Source organism: Brassica rapa, chromosome A03 (assembly GCF_000309985.2).
Source record: "Brassica rapa cultivar Chiifu-401-42 chromosome A03, CAAS_Brap_v3.01, whole genome shotgun sequence".
In the NCBI taxonomy this organism is placed as follows: Eukaryota; Viridiplantae; Streptophyta; class Magnoliopsida; order Brassicales; family Brassicaceae; genus Brassica; species Brassica rapa.
This window is the reverse complement of record NC_024797.2, coordinates 18220358-18236461: the sequence shown is the minus strand read 5'-3', so window position 1 is coordinate 18236461 and position 16104 is coordinate 18220358. Positions and strand designations below refer to the sequence as shown.

Below are 16104 nucleotides of genomic sequence, written 5' to 3'. Positions count from 1 at the left end.
ATTTATTATAAAATTGTCTATGTAATATTATTTATATTTTATAATAGCATATTTAACCAACATTTATAAAAGTTAGATGATGATAATGATAATAATAACTCTTTTTTGGCAAAATCTTTTATATATGACGTATGAATTCATAAACTAGGAAGATAATATTATTAATTAGTTAGTCAACCCATAAACGTCAATTAGTCAACCCATAAACGCAGTAATCAACTTATATAGTAATAAGAGTTGACTTTTGACCAAAACAAAAAAGGTTATGAGGGTTTACTTTGACTTCCCAAACTAACCATTATGGACAGATTGTTTTTTTCTTCTTGTCACTAAACATTTTAAGAACCTGCACTTTCCTGGTCAAAAAAAATATATTCTATAATTCATAATGATGATGATAATTACTGTTTTATTGTCTGTAATTAAAAGAAAATAAAAGTTTTTCAAATTTGGTTAGTTAGATTACAAGAAAATATTTTCTCTCCAAAAAGAGAGAGTGACTAAATCCACATTTCCTTGAAATGATTTTTACAGAGAATCTATTTATAAAGTATTGAAGACAGAAGATTTTATTAAATAGAAACCTGTCTGAACCGATCTCTCGTCTTCTCTCTCTCTCTCCATTGATAGAAAAAAAAAGTCTCTTTCTCTCCGTAGATCTTGGACAGAAGCGCACGACATACATCGGGGAGAAGCTTACAACTGTTGAGAACCCATATCTTCCAAATATCTTGCTGTACAAGTTATCTATATTTGCAAGATGTCAAGGAATGATGTGGAGTACAGTTAATAAGAACGAGTCGTAACGGCCGAGTAGGAACGATTTAGGTTACTATTCTTAGATAATCCAGGATCCGAGATCCGTTATCCGATTCGATTTTCATTTTTTTTGCTCTTCAGACAACTCATTTGATTTCTAAGGTAAATTCCGACAACTTTCTTCTTTACATCCCTAAACGGTCAAACACTGTCTTAAATCTTTCTCCTCGATTCTGTCGTTTTCTTCTTCAGATCTTTGTCTCGATCTCAGTTTCATTCTCACGGTTCTTACAGCGATCCTCCTCTGTACAAGAACCAAACAAAATGGGCGCGCAGATCGTACTGTGTGATGGCTTCGAGGTGGTTTCTCCGCCGGAGATGAGCGACCTGATCCTCTTCGGAAGCGACCAATCTAGCGGCTCAAACTGCGGCGAATCAACGGTCACCACCGAAGAAGACGGCACTGTTTTCTCCGGAGATAGCTCACCGGGAGGTGCAGCTGAAGATGAATGGCCTGAAGCTAAGCCTTTCTCCTTCTACTTCGTTAAGAGACCAGCTTATGATGATCCCGAGATCAAAGCCAAGATCAATGAAGCTGATTCACAGATCTATCACTGTAATAAACTCCGGATTGATATCTCAAATGCTCAGAAATCCGAAAGGGTAAGTAAGCCTTTTTGGTTCTTTCTTTGATGCCCTAACCGTGTTGCTTGATGTTTACGTTACCAGTTTTTTTTTTTTTTGGTAGGCTGAGATTTCGTCTTTGTATGCTCAAATGGAGAGTTTGGGTCCAAAATCAGAAGGATATAAAATGGTTTTCGACGAGAAGAAGAATGAGTTTGATACTCTACATGAAGCTCTACGGACTCAACGGTGCTCTAGCAGTAGCCAGCTTAGCTTTTCAAAGGAGGAACTCAATCATCTTGTAACTCAAACACTCTCTCTAAACCATTCCTTTGTGTAGCAATAAAATGGTTTTAGTCTTGCTGATTATAGACATGTTTCATGGTGGTGGATGCAGATCTACATAGCACATTACGTTATTGAACATGGAAACATTGGTTTGGAGGAAGAACATTGGGTGCTTAAAGAAACCGAGAAGCCTAGTGAGATAGTATTAAGTGAGGATTCTCTTGGAGAGAAAGAAGCTTCCATACAACGTCTCAAGGTAAGCTCTCTAACGATTTAAGGAGTTTTACAAAACATTGTTGAATCTAATAATGTGAGGGTTTGTTTTGTTTTTGGTCCCATCAGTTAATGGCTGTGGAAATGAACGAAGTGAAGAAAGAGCTTGAAGCCATTACATGGAACATTAACTGCTTGAGTGACAAACTAAGACAGATTCAGAACAAGATCATGATGTTGGACGTAGAAATGGCGCACATACTTGAGCTAAGAGACAGATCATATGAAAGGATTAAGATGCTGAGGATACAACGAGACAAAGGGGTAAAGATTTTTTTGTCTCTCTCTCTTAGTTTTGCTTAATAGATGATGATCTTAAAGATGTAACTAACATCGAGTTATCTCTTTGTTAGAATGCTGCGTGTTTCCAAAGCCTTGCTGTTATGAGGAAAGCTAAAGAACTAGCTGCTTCAGGAAACGTTAGAGATCTTGAAGTGCTCTCTAGCTCCGAGGTTTGTTTATTTCATCTAAGATCTTGAAGTGAATAAGACTCAAGCAACTGTTCTTGATTCTGTCTTTTTAAACAGGTTGATAGATTCATGACTAGTTGGAACAATGACAAGGCTTATAGAGATGATTACGTAAAAAGAATATCACCATCACTCTACGAAAGACAGCTGAGTCTAGATGGACGGATTAGAGATCAAGAAGGTGAAGCTCAGGTTGTTCAAGAAAAGCAAGCCTTATTGAAGAATGGAGAGGAAGGTATGGTGGTAATGCACAAGAGGAACAGAGAAGAATCCAGCTCCAACTCGTCTCAAGATGAAAATGTAGTCACCGCTAAACAAAAGAAAGAAGTGAAGAAGAAGGTGATAGACTTCAACAGGTCAAGTGATGAGGAGAGTGTAGTTATAGACTTGGAGTTCCCGGTGTATGAGAATCCGAAAAAAGAAGTAGAAGAGGTTGATGAAGAGACTTTGAAGGAGAGAAAACGAGAAGAGCAGATAGAGAAAGCTAGGTTAGCTATGGAAAGGAAGAAGAAGCTACAAGAGAAAGCTGCTGCAAAGGCTGCTTTAAGAGCTCAAAAGGAAGCTGAAAAGAAACTCAAGGCAAATTATATTATTATTGTCATCAACTCTTCCTATTCATTATTTTTCTGTTTCTTAACTCTTTCTTTTGTTTTCAGGAGTGTGAGAAGAAAGCTAAGAAGAAAGCTGCAGCAAACTCTTCTGAAGTAGACCAATCACAAGAAGTAACCAATGAGCTGGAGAAGGTCAAGACTTCAGCAGTTCATAGGTCGTTGTTTCGAAAGCAGAAAAGTTTCAGGTACAAACACCGTGGGAGAGGAACAGAAGCTCTCCCTAAAGCCATCCTAAACCGTAGAAGGGCACATCAATACTGGGTTTGGGGAGTTTCATCTGCTGCACTTGCTCTCGCTCTCTCCCTTGGCGTTTTATTTTTACGGTGAATTGAAGGAAGGAAAGACACACTACAAGGGTATTGACTTTATCTGGTTGGAGAGGAAGAGCTGCTTCATAGACTTTCAAAGTTATCTTATAGTGTCATAACCCTTAGATGTTAGTTTGATATGTTTCTTTTAATGTTGTCTTAAAAACAAGAAACATTCACTTTATAGTGAACATTGTGGACTGAAAATCCACTTAATAGTTATTACAGTCAAGAAACTTAACTGATTACATTTCCTGAGATATTACAAATAATATCAACAAATCTCAATTTATCTGTCTTGTTACATGTGACATAAAAGCTAAATCTAGTTCTTGCAGAATGGTGTAACAACTAGTTTGAGAAGTTTCAGTATAGTTTTTCTAATGCTCCTCTACTTTTACTCTAGTCTTTCTTTATCTTTGCATACGATAGTTTCGACTCTTTGGTTATGCCATTGTGTTTGAAATAGAAGTACGTAGTGATCTGCAAGAAAGCCAATCTAACTCTTGACTTGCGGAAAAAGTAACTATGTTAAAGACCTACGTGCTTACTGCTTATTGTAATCTGGCACAATCTAACGGCCTAAATGGGCCACAATTACGTGTCTTACATTGTTCCACGTGTGGCTGGCCCCGTCCTCCACCGTTCCACTTACTTCCGTGAGGTTTGGATCTTCCTTCCCTAAGTACTTCATTAGCAGTTGAGATAATGTCGGAAAGCAATAGATTCAGTAAAATCAAGTAAGCAAGAAAAGGAACTATGTCGATTAGGTTCTCGGTGAAGAGACTCGCGACGGTGTCTCAAGAACTCATGGCGGAGATGTCTCCGGTTATGTCCTCCGACAAGCTACCACAAAGTTCCACCGCTTCTTCACCGCATTTAAGCAAACGGAGGTATGTCCATGAACTATATATATCCTTTGTAGCTAACATTCAAATGATCAGTTAATAGTTAGACCAAATAAAAGTTAATAGTTATACTTCTTCAAACATGATTTGTTTGTTGCTCTCGAAGATTTATGAGTGAACCGTTGTTACATTCGATTTCAATTTGCTTTTATTAGCTAAAATGGAAAAAAAAACAATGAACTAGTTTGTTTGTAGATAATCTTCAAAAACTGCTTGTATATAAACATAAATAGACATTCAGAGAAAATTTACTAAGCTGGGTATTGAATCAAGTTCAACTGAATTTGAATGAATTGATGGTTTCTATGATTCTAGTGTTATATAGTGTTATCTAATTAGGCATTTCATCAGTTTTAAATTGTATTATTAGATTAAATATTTGTAATGATTTATATAAAATATAAAGAATTAGTTTGTGTCATTAGGTTGAGATTTAAAGATATTTTATATCATTTATCTATCTAAAATTATTGATCACTATAATACATTAGATTTGAAAATTTCATTATAAATTTAAAAGAAATATTCTTGAATGATGTCTTTAATCCAAATTGAAGACGAAACTCTTAAACTGTTTTCCTTTCAAATGTACCTATAAATTATTTTGTGTTGTCGACAGATTTTGAGCTTGTGGAGCTTGAGCTTGAACAGACGGAGCTGGAGGAACTGGAGCTAGAGGTGCTGAAGGAGATGCTTGTAAAAACATCAGAACTTTTATGGCTAAGAATAATTAAAATGGGTTTTTTTTTAATTTGGTTAATGTATGACTTTTTCAAGTTATGAGAAGAACACGAAAGCTTAGTAGAAACGTAATTTACAAAGAAATAGATGATTTTATAGAACAATGAAATTGCAAATAAAAATTACCTTAGAACTGAATGCAATATTATAAAGAGATAATATCTCGTAAAATATGTTCATGAGTTACAAGATGATACTGCACTAATTATGTATGTAATTAAGACCCAATAATTAATCTTTTTGGATATTCGAATAATCAGTAAAAAGGTAAAACAAATTCTCAAAAATCTAAAGTCTGTAAATATCCGCTGAATTAACATTTTATTCAAAATGGAGGTGGGGGAGAAACGGAATGTTTAATAATTATAACTAGATTATGATTCGCGTTTTTAAAATTCAGGATTCTTTTTATTTAGAATAAGTAAATTTAAAAGAATTATAATACCTATGATTATGTAACTTTTGTTGTTATAAATCTATTATATTTTCAACTATATTATGTAATGGATTTTAAAAGAAAAAATAAATAAATAAAATTGGGGAATCAACCATCCACACTGCTTAGCAGATGAACACAAAAGAATCTCATCAAAGAAATAAAACTCACATTTGTTGTTTTGGGAAGATTAGAGGGTGGCACAGTAGAAATCTCATCAAGCAGGTCACTGCTATTTTAAATGAAATGTTGTAATTATATTGATGACTTTATAGGCTATCGTTGCTGTTTAAAATGAAACCCATAAAAAGCTGCCCTTTACGCTTTTACGGTTTTACCAATCTGTCTACGAATGATCAATCTCTCAATTTGTTGTTTGGAGAAGATCAAAGGAGGACACATTAGAAATCTCATCAAGCATGTCAATTTTTTAGTTAAAAAAAAACAAGCTCTCAATTTGTTTTTGTTGGGCCGAAATGTGATGAAGTAATTAAGTGGTAATATACACGTTTAAGGTAAGTAGGAATATTCGATAGGTTGGTACAAATAATTTCAATATTTTTTTAATTAAAATTTAAAATACAGTGGCACTGATATATATATACTTACAAAAAATAAGGGAACTTAAAAAACTATTTCAATTTTAATAGTATAGATATTTTTTAATTAAAATTTAAATGCAGTGGCACTAATGTAAATACTTATAAAGAAATAAAGGGATTTACAAAAAGGTACTTTTCATTTTTAATAGTGTGTAGATTTTTCAGTTTTAATAGTGTGTAGATATTCTTCACTTCCTGTGGATTAACATGATAGCATCTCTTTTCTTGTAGGGCCAAAACTTGAACAGGCACCGATTACTAAATGAATACAAATTATCATATTCTACCATTTTTCACTTTGTTCTTGACAAAATTACAAAAGAATACAATAGCTTACAAAACGAAAGTAAAACCCATATAGTTTACCTCTAAGCATATACTTTTGATGTGCTAAAACATTTGTATTTCTAGTGAGGACCAAAATTGGAAGATGGAGAGAATCAAAGGGAGATGTGAGAAAAGGAGGGAAAGTACAGTTTTGCTTATGAAACCTTTTATATCTTGTCTCTTTCAGTAGCCACTACTTATAACTATATATCTTTCATAAACTGTTGTAATGTATAGTTAAAAATGTAGCAGAGAAAGCTTGGACTGTTTATTTTATTCCCACAAACAGACAAATAGGTTGGAATAGAAAGAAAGAAAAAGTAGAAGAGCAAATAGAAGTGGTGACGATTGCATCTTACAGAGGAAATGCCAATGCTTTGTTTCATTTTCTGATTCTTTAGCTGGTCCAAACTGAAAGACTCTTTACTTGTTTCAGTGACCAGTAAGACTTATGAACAATGGAATCTGCAGAGGTCTCTCTTCTTCTCTCCTAGCAATTTTTCAAAGAACAAAACAAGGTTAAAACAAAGTAAAGGATCTGTCACTTTATGGTGGTGTATTATTAGGTGAAAAAAATTTCTTTTGAGCAGCTAAACTTTAAAGCCTAAATATCAGAGCATCTGTAGCAAAATTTGTTCCAAGTGTCATTTGAAATGACTTCCTACGTAAAGTGACCTCAAATTTTTTACCACATTTTAATCTGTGACTGCACTCCCACTAAATAGAATCTTTCTAGGTAAAAATTATAAATGTCTAACACCGGAAAGAAAGAATGAAAGAAAAAGTGTGCAAGCATCAACTAAATGCGTTTATCTGCCATGCTCCAGAACAGATCAATTATTCATGCTGCATAAATCAACGGCCACAAACAAGGCAGAGCTGAAACCAAATACAAACCAACATGTAATCAAAGAAGGCAAGGTAGAAGTTTAAACTGAATATAACAATGTTTCCACTAATCCTAACCTAAAATGATCCGAAGCTAAATAACAGTTGCAGCTAGAGATCCTAACACAGATCTCCTTTTCCCTCGCAGTTGTGCCAAGTTGATTGGTGCACTAACTTAACTGAGGCTAAGCAGTATTACCGCAGAGACAAACTCTGTGAAGTTCAAGCAAAGGCATCTGCTGCAACTGTTGCAGACGCCAAGAAACGCTTTTGTCAACAATGCAGCAGGTAACACTAACTTCTTCCGGATTATCAAGAAAAATCCTTTTCAGTTTTTGATATATTTGGGGTGTTTGAGCAGATTTCATGAGCTATCAGAGTTTGATGAACCTAAAAGAAGTTCCTCTGGTGACAGTTTCGGAGAAGGGTCAGGCCGGAGAGGGTTTAATGGTAAACATGAAACTTCCTATGACCAACTCATCATTCAAGCGACCACAGATAAGATAAACATATATAAACACACTCGCTGCTCTTTCTTCTGTCACCTAACTTCTATATCTACATTCTCTTGTTATCCAAATAATTGGCATCTAACCATGTCAAGAAAAGTAACTAGCGGTACTGAATCCTACACCAATATATAACTACAAAACTCTTGTACGTTTCAAGAAATAATTATGATGTGTTTTTTTACTTTCGAGTCTCACTTGATACTTGTTAATAATACTACTTGAATAGGCTTATAAATATATAATACAGATTCAAGGGATAGGAGGAGCAGAAAACTAACCGTTAACTGAGCTCACTGAAATCTCACGACCACCACTGAGATATCATCTGAGCTTTTTCTTGCAACAGCTTCCTCTGCAAGGCGCTTTGCTGCAGACTTTGCATCTTTTATTCCCTTAACCGAGTCAACCGCTTCTTGGTTCGACATAACCTATAAGATTCTAAATAATCACCCAACCATACAAGTGAATCGCTAAGAGTAATATTATGAGAGAAGTAAAACCTTCCAAAGTCCATCACTAGCTAGGATAAGAAACTCTGCATCATCATCAACGACTTCCATCGTAACATATGGTTCAGAACTCAAATGCATCTTCAAACTCTTATCACCAAAGGCCCTTGTCACAGCCAGTTGACCATCAACTCTAGGAACATCCCCTGAATGTTTTCAACACAAGAAAAACTCAAGCATATGCAACAACAAGATCAGACTATATTAACCAGTGTTCTAAAAATCAAAAAACGATTTTTATAAAGCAATTAAAATAAATAAAAAATCGGTCTAGGCGTTAAAAAATCGGTCTAGGTCCACCTAAACATTAATCCCATATAAAAGGTCTAATTTTTTTTTTATAACCTTGGGATCCCAAATACGACTTGGTTAACGCTAGCGATTTTTTTGAACATATTGATATAAAATGAATAAGATACCTGGAAAGTTTGAAACGAATCCTCCTCTGCTCTCTACTTCATCCTTCTCCATGTTAGGTTCATGATCCACAGAGAGTGGCTTGGCAACACCACTTTTACAAATAACAGCTCGAGAGTCTCCAACGTTAGCAACCACCAGCTTCTGACAGTTGATTAATATAGCAGTCACAGCAGTGGAACCTCCTTTCCCCAAGTCAGTAGCCTTGTCTAGAATCTTAGTGTCCGTTATGTAATAAGCTTTCTTTATCGCTTTCTCGGGTTCTTGCCAGAAATTTGGCTGCATGCAAGGTTATTATAAGTACATATTCTCAAGATTTACATGCAGATTAGAGAGATATTAACTTACCTCTTTCAAGATGTTGTCAAACAAATGGGAGCACAAGTAGTCAGGAATCTCGTGGCTGAGATGGCCATCGAAGATAGCAAAGAGGCCAAGCTCATTGTCATCGACTTCTTTAAACTTGGCAACCACGTAATCCTCCATCTCGTGGAGTGCTTTCCCTTTCAACAAGTGGAAACCGTGTGTGATCTGCTTCGACATCTTGCTCTTGCCCTTCCCTGAATCTGCTGACGAACCAAGCCCAACTTTCTCCTATACCAAAGATAATAACAGCAGTCAACTTTCTTATTAGACAAGCCAAGGGTGTTGAAACCCTCGTATGTATAGTATTGTATCTGGATCATGAACCGTAAGCTTATCTCAGATTCCAACAAGCTTATCTGGATCTCACGGATAAATGGAATCTAGCTACTTTATAATGGCTAGGTTGTTAAAATCTCGATATTTTCAAGTAACGTGGGAAAGAAGAAAGAACAGAGAGTGTTGAAAACTCTAAGTATATCAAGAACCGTAAGCTCATCTCAGATTCCAACAAGCTTGTCCTTATCTAACGGATACATGGAATCTAGCTACGTTCGACCGATCCTCTAAGAAGTACCTAATCAAATTATAATGGCTAGGTTATCGAAATCTTGATACCGTAAGCGATTTTTTTCAGGTAACGTGGGAAATAAGAAAGAATCGAGACCTTGACGGTTTCCTTCATCTTGTGGAGAACTTCCTTACCCGTCATGGTTCGAAGATGAGAACTCGATTGTAAATGTAATATGTTGATGTAATAAAAGAACACAAGCGTAAATGCATGTGACATTATCTTGTTTCTAGAGAGCGAGAGAGTGTCGGGTAAGATGACACGAACGTCATAAGTTGCATGTCAGCTTCCACCGCCGCTTTCTTTGCGGCTATGACTGACGTTTTAGCACCACCTTTGACTTTTTTTTTTCTTTTTTGCTAAACATGTAACAAATAATGAACGGCCGAAAATGTTTCTGTTGCATGATTCTCTTTACATGGGCAGTTAAATGGGCTCAACTAGACTTTCTTTTAATGCTTTTAACTCAGGCTGGATATGGGTCGGTTCTTTGCTGATGCTTTCAAAACAACACGAATAAAACGTAGTAATATGTTCATGTTTACAAATATACTTAGTTTGCGTTTTGCTTTCTTGGAGAGGTTCGCGTTATACAGTATCAACTATCAAGTCTATATATATGATTCTATATGAGTAAATGAATTAATTCTCGCTGATTAATCAAATGTACAATTGGCCTGGTTTATATACATGAATCAATTAGACCAACCAGATGCCTTAAACCAAAACCAAAAGAAACCAGATATCGGTTTATACTATACCGATGTGCAACCACCAAAAGATCAGTATCAAACAGGAAACTTTTTTTTTAACAGAACAGCTATCAAAAAGGAAACTATACAAGTAATATATATAAAAAATATATATATATATATATATATATATATGGACAAAGCAATTAGAAGTTCAAAAACACTGGTAATATTATTAAAAGAAGGAAATCTAGTTACAAACATAAAACCCAAAAAATTAAACATAATGGCCTAACACTGGTCCAAACTTGAAACAGACCAACAAGAGACCCAATCTCAAAAAACGTGAGATGCGACACACATGTCACGCCGAATAAAGACGTGTCGAAAACCTCAACAGCGAAGCACGACACGCGTCAGAAAGATAATCATGTCGGAGACTGGACGGCGTTTCACCGGACTTTGCCGGAAACCGAACGGCGCCTCACCGGATCACACTGGGAGAAAGCACTTACCCAAACTCACCACTTCATCAGCTTTGCATGTTATCACCGGAGAGTATCAGACGAGAAATCAAGACCTCATCCAGAAACAAAACCTCCATCCAAACGGTTAAAATCATTCACTCAACTTTCATACACCATTATCCCTTGATTTCAGATCATCGGAAAGCATCAATCGAACAAATCGAAATCTCATCCGTCACATCAAGCCATCAAAACATGAAATCAAGCCGAGTCACCACTCAAGAACCCATAGACAGAACCGCCATCAATGAGAGGATAGTACGACGTGGGAATAGAGCCGGCGAAAAAAATGTTAGAGAAGTTATCTTCTTCCGGAAACTAAGTCGGCGAAGCCTGAAGATCCAAAGTTTCTCAGAATCAAACCTAAAGAAAGATAATCAAAGCTCTGGTAGAGCATCGATGAAAGCTTCATCTCATCTCCAAAAGGAGAGAGAGAAATTCTGGTCTCCACTAATTTTCTTCTTTTAATAATATTATGAAAAAGAAAAAAGTTCAAAAACACTATTTACGTAATTCTATTTATATTAAAATAAATGAAATGGAGTTGACGGCGTGATTGTAAATGTCGAAACGGACACGTGAAGCCCAATAAGCTTTCCTTGAAATTTCAATGAAAGACGACAGTTCAGCTGACCTAACGACACTTTAACGGTAGCGGTGACCTCCCACAACCCACATTAATGAAAAAATAAATAAATAAATGAAAGGAGACACGAATGTGTGTTTACAGTATGAATATAAATAAATACGCAACGCAATGGAATAAGTGGTCCTCGTATTTTTGTAGAGTTCCAATAAGGTGTTTTGTACTAACCACGACACCAACACGTGTCTCACGCGCCGCGTCAACATAGCAATTGGACCCGGTAGGTCCTACTTCGCGCGCGGCCACACGTGGGAATATCAGCGCACTCAGCCGACGCAACCATCTTCTATTGTGACTGTCTGTCACGTTACGACAGTTTAAAGCGCCACCTGTCTCCATTATAGGTAACATGTGTCCAGGTGAAGCAACTACCGTGGCAGCTTAGCATTGGTTGAAACTTTTTAACAAAATTTACTCACCCGTGTATTCTATTCTTCTTCCTTCCAACCCCTACCTTTTTATTAGTGATATTTTGCCACAATTGCATTGAGACTTGATTTAATGAAGACACCATATACCTCCAAATTGCGTCGAGACTTAATTTAATGAAGATACCATATAACTCAAGCTATTTGACTAGTATAACAGTGAAAATACTCAAGAGATAGCAGAAGAAATGAATAATTAACCAGCAAGACAACAACCCAAAAAGCTATATGGAGCTAAAAAGACCATACTCCCTCTGTTTTTTTAATATAAACCATTTTAGAATTGTACACATAGATTAAGAAATCATTAACTTTTTATATTTTATAAACAAAACTTTACTAATTATTTATCTAACCACAAATCAACTAATAATAAAATAAAAAGTATATTATCATTAGTCATATAACATTAAGTGTTAATAAATTTTACATAAAAAACCGAAAATATCATATAATTTAAAATATAAAAGTTTCTCTAAAACGACTTATATTAAAAAACAGAGGGAATATAACTTAATTTCTATATTTTTCTACAAACTTAATTTCTATATTTTTTTTTATTTTTATCGAAGAAAGCCTAACTTACAAAAGCTTTAACTAATGTTAGTTACTCCGGTTATTGATGTTACTTACTTGAAACTAATTTTGAAACTGTACTTGTTGGGTCTGCAGTTAATTTTCTTGGGAGTTTGGTTAATGCAGTGTACCATAAGTGGTTGTGTTAGTTTTAAATATTAATTATGGTACTGTGGTTGTAAATGTCAAAAAGAGAGGGAGTGAACAAAGCAATAATATGAATAGTAAGTGTGGTGTAAATGGCCGACTTGGCATCTGGTGAGAAGAAAAAGGAGGGAAAAAATCTGGTTGGTTGGGATTGAGATTCTGGATGACCTTACTATGAAGCGTGTGGGTCCTAGCCCATGTAAAGCGGCCGCCGCAGTTAATCTTGTTTCACACGTGTCTTTAACCTTTAAATGAATTATTCCCACTATAATAATATTTTAATACGTATATATATTTCTAGCTCTTTAATAATTGTGATGTGATCCTGATAGCCGTATCTGCAACTAACATGTATCTTGTTTATTCTAATATAAGTATAAATTTATAATATTTCCGCTTTATATGTTTTTTTAAAACAAATTGCAGAAAATCGTTATTTTTGAAGAGAGTGTAAACAACATCGCTTTATATGGTTCATAACGATGTATATACATCTTACCATTTTTTCCAAAATCAAGCACGAATTAAGAAAAAAAAATTGTAGTTCTATATGGAAAATCAAGAGAGTGGGGATAGTAAGATAATCAAATGAGGGACCAAAATGTAAAAAAAAAAATTTATGGTGTATTCACGTAAACTAATGTATGGGTGAGAAATAAAATACAGTAGAAAACAATTACTAAAAAAAAAGACAATGAATATCAAACTTTATCGGACGGTGGAGATGCATGTGAAGACAACCAAGAATCCCGACATAAACCTCGTCAACAGAGAACTTACATCTCATGCCTCTTTCACGCGCGCCGGCCCTAATACTCTCTTATCTACTGTCCAATAATCATTCCGTCTGGTTATCACTTGTGAAATTACTACATTAGCAAATCATATCGTACTAATATAATTTCATTTTTTATAGTTAAAAAAATCATTGTCTTAGATACGGTTGTAAATGTTTATCAAAAAAGAAACGGTTGTAAAAACTGAGGATTTTAAGTTTAAAACACTTTGTATGAATTTGTTCGTACAATACTAGTTGAGTAGTTCTACGTATCAGAAAAAGAAATTTTTACATTTTTTCTTTTGCTCGCTACTGATAACTTTTCATCAATATTAAAGAAAAGAAGAAATGTGGGCACCATCGTCACTGATTCAGTCTTTTGAAAAGGATTACTTGCGCTGCCTCACCGTCGGTGCCGCCTCACTCTTTATTTTTTCTATAATTAATACTCCAAAATGTTCAGATCCATCCACGTGGATAAAGAGTTGAATCTAACCATTGGATCTACACGGGAATCACGATGAGATAGTTTCTTTACCCTTTTTGATTGCGGAGTTGGGGACAAGAATCCAATCAAACCTATCTTCTCTACCTCTCATTATGAAGCCGCTTTCTCCCACACCCGCTCCTACGTCGCCGTTTTATCCCAACCCACAACCATTACTATTTTCCTAACCTCGTTTCATCTTACAGACTTACACCAACCCATATTCGAAAGCAACGCTTATCATTACTCTTAACAGATAGGAGTATAAAACAATAAGGGGTTTTTACCAAAAGTAACCCACAACTTGATTTTAATCCCAAACCTATACCCAAACTTGAATCAAATGCAAAACTAACCTAAAAACCTAGTGAAATTACAGCTAAGCCCTTTGTGACCAAACAAAAAAACAGAAGCCATTTTTACGAATATATCCCCAGTAAATCGTCTGAGTCGTCTGAGATGTTGAAAGTCGTCTGGACGACTGAAGTGTAAGTCGTCTGGTACCAGTTTATTTTAAAAATAATTTATAAATCTTGTAAAAAAATATTTTGATGCGTAAAAAATAAAAATCAAGTAATTATAAACAGTTTTAACTAATATAAATTAAGATATGATAAAATTGATTTGTTTTGAAGATAGATAAGTGAAAGTAGTGAATCATGAAATACTTTGGTTTAGGAGTTTGGCAAACATATGTTGTAGTATTGTATGTATTGTTAGGGTTAGATTTTGGAAAACTAAAATATTTTTTTCAAAAATTAGTTTTCACCTATATGTGTTTATTTTTGTGTATAGTAAACACTTTTCAAGTTTGATTTGGTTTTATGAAGTGTTTAATTAGATAATTAAGTTTAGGGGTTATGTTTAGGGTGTGGACGACTTATATTTCAATTGTCTGTTGAATAATTTACCCGGACGACGTATATTTCAGTCGTCCAGACGACGTATATTTCAGTCGTCCAGACGACTTACTTGTAAGTCATCTGGGAAGTCTTCTATTTTAGTTTCCCGCTAAAAATATTTAATTTCCCGCTAAAAATATTTAATTTCCCGCTAAAAATATTAAACTCTTCTGGACGACTTACATGTAAGTCGTCTGTTTTAATTTCTTCACCAGACGACTGAAATGTAAGTCGTCCAGGAAGTCGTCTGAGTCAAAAATATTTAATCTAATTGGATTTTTTGTCTTCCTATAAAAAGAAAAATTTACACATTCTCTGTCCTCCTCTCAAATGGCTGCAACAAAAATGTAATGTTCATCATTCTAAAACTCTCCAACCTCTCTCTAATCTCTTTGACTTGAAAACACCAAACTTTATATGAATTTTTCAGTTTTGTCTCATGTATTTCTTACTAATCTATCTCTTTTGCAGGTTTTTAATCAAATGGTACTCATCTTCCACTAATTTAGAGGTAGATCTATTAATTTTTGATATGTATTTTTGTGTGTTCTATAAATGTAGATTTATCTAATCTTCCACTCATTTTCTCTATTTTTAAGTCATTTGAACGTTTTTGGATATGCAGGTTTTTCAGATCTGGATTTGATGTGCATGTTTTTCAGATCTGGAAGACTTCTGGGACGACTTACCTGTTAGTCGTCTGGAAGTCGTCTGGAAGTCGTCTGGACTTCTTGGAAGTCTTCTGACAAAGTCGTCTGGACTTTCAGGAAGTCGTCTGGACTTCTAGGAAGTCGTCTGGACTTCTAGGAAGTCGTCTGGATTTTTCTGAGCGTTTTGGTAAGTTCTTATGTCTGATTTTTCTTCATTTGGTAACTTCTTGTTGTATAAAGTTCTTACTTTTTCTCAAACTAAAACTCTCCAAACCCACTCTAATCTCTTTGACTTGAAAACACCAAACTTTATATGAATTTTTCAATTTTGTCTCATGTCTTTGTTACTAATCTATTTTTTTTTGCAGGTTTTTAATTAGATGGTACTCATCTTCCACTAATTTAAAGGTAGATCTTTTATTTTTAGATATGTATTTTTGTGTGTTCTGTAAAGGTAGATTTATCTAATCTTCCATTCATTTTTTCTGTTTTTAAGCCATTTGAACGTTTTTGAATATGCAGGTTTTCCAGATCTGGATTTAATATGCAGGTTTTTCAGATCTGGAAGACTTCTGGGACGACTTACTTGTTAGTCGTGTGGAAGTCGTCTGGAAGTCGTCTGGAAGTCGTCTGGACTTCATAAAAATCGTCAGGACTTCATGTA

At 35.0% G+C, this 16104-nt stretch overlaps 2 protein-coding genes and 1 pseudogene across 3 annotated transcripts; 2 read left to right on the top strand and 1 right to left on the bottom strand.

The window, feature by feature from the left end:
* The first annotated feature begins 688 nt into the window (after positions 1-688).
* Positions 689-3586, top strand: LOC103859617 (proton pump-interactor 2). Of its 2 annotated transcripts, XM_009137188.3 has the most exons (8): positions 689-921; positions 1054-1422; positions 1508-1684; positions 1781-1927; positions 2014-2208; positions 2298-2396; positions 2472-2993; positions 3071-3586. In XM_009137188.3, exons 2-8 carry the CDS (start codon positions 1084-1086, stop codon positions 3350-3352), a joined length of 1761 nt encoding a protein of 586 aa, XP_009135436.1. In that variant the 5' UTR covers positions 689-921; positions 1054-1083; the 3' UTR covers positions 3353-3586. The 2 variants fall into 2 exon arrangements, with proteins under 2 accessions (XP_009135436.1, XP_033142710.1); XM_033286819.1 differs by lacking the exon at positions 689-921 and having other exon boundaries at positions 1030-1422; positions 2472-2995; positions 3040-3586.
* A 506-nt stretch (positions 3587-4092) lies between these two features.
* LOC117132606 lies at positions 4093-8014 on the top strand (annotated as a pseudogene).
* Positions 6466-14396, bottom strand: LOC103859616 (probable protein phosphatase 2C 39). The gene is made up of 6 exons (XM_009137186.3): positions 9704-14396; positions 9022-9267; positions 8676-8952; positions 8248-8402; positions 8026-8175; positions 6466-6837 (listed from the first exon to the last, which is right to left on the bottom strand). The coding sequence occupies exons 1-5, from the start codon at positions 9824-9826 to the stop codon at positions 8038-8040; spliced, it is 939 nt and encodes a 312-aa protein (XP_009135434.2). The 5' UTR covers positions 9827-14396; the 3' UTR covers positions 6466-6837; positions 8026-8037.
* Positions 14397-16104: the final 1708 nt, after the last annotated feature.

Bases quoted from the DNA above. Each gene is read 5' to 3' on its own strand.
- LOC103859617 (XM_033286819.1), top strand. From the start codon at position 1,084: ATGGGCGCGCAGATCGTACTGTGTGATGGCTTCGAGGTGGTTTCTCCG. The intron at 2,397-2,471 runs GTTTGTTTATTT...CTTTTTAAACAG, and splicing joins AAGTGCTCTCTAGCTCCGAG to GTTGATAGATTCATGACTAG. The intron at 2,996-3,039 runs AAATTATATTAT...ATTCATTATTTT, and splicing joins GCTGAAAAGAAACTCAAGGC to TCTGTTTCTTAACTCTTTCT.
- LOC103859616 (XM_009137186.3), bottom strand. From the start codon at position 9,826: ATGTCACATGCATTTACGCTTGTGTTCTTTTATTACATCAACATATTA. The intron at 9,268-9,703 runs GTCTCGATTCTT...TCTTTGGTATAG, and splicing joins AGATGAAGGAAACCGTCAAG to GAGAAAGTTGGGCTTGGTTC. The intron at 8,176-8,247 runs GTTTTACTTCTC...AGAATCTTATAG, and splicing joins CTAGTGATGGACTTTGGAAG to GTTATGTCGAACCAAGAAGC.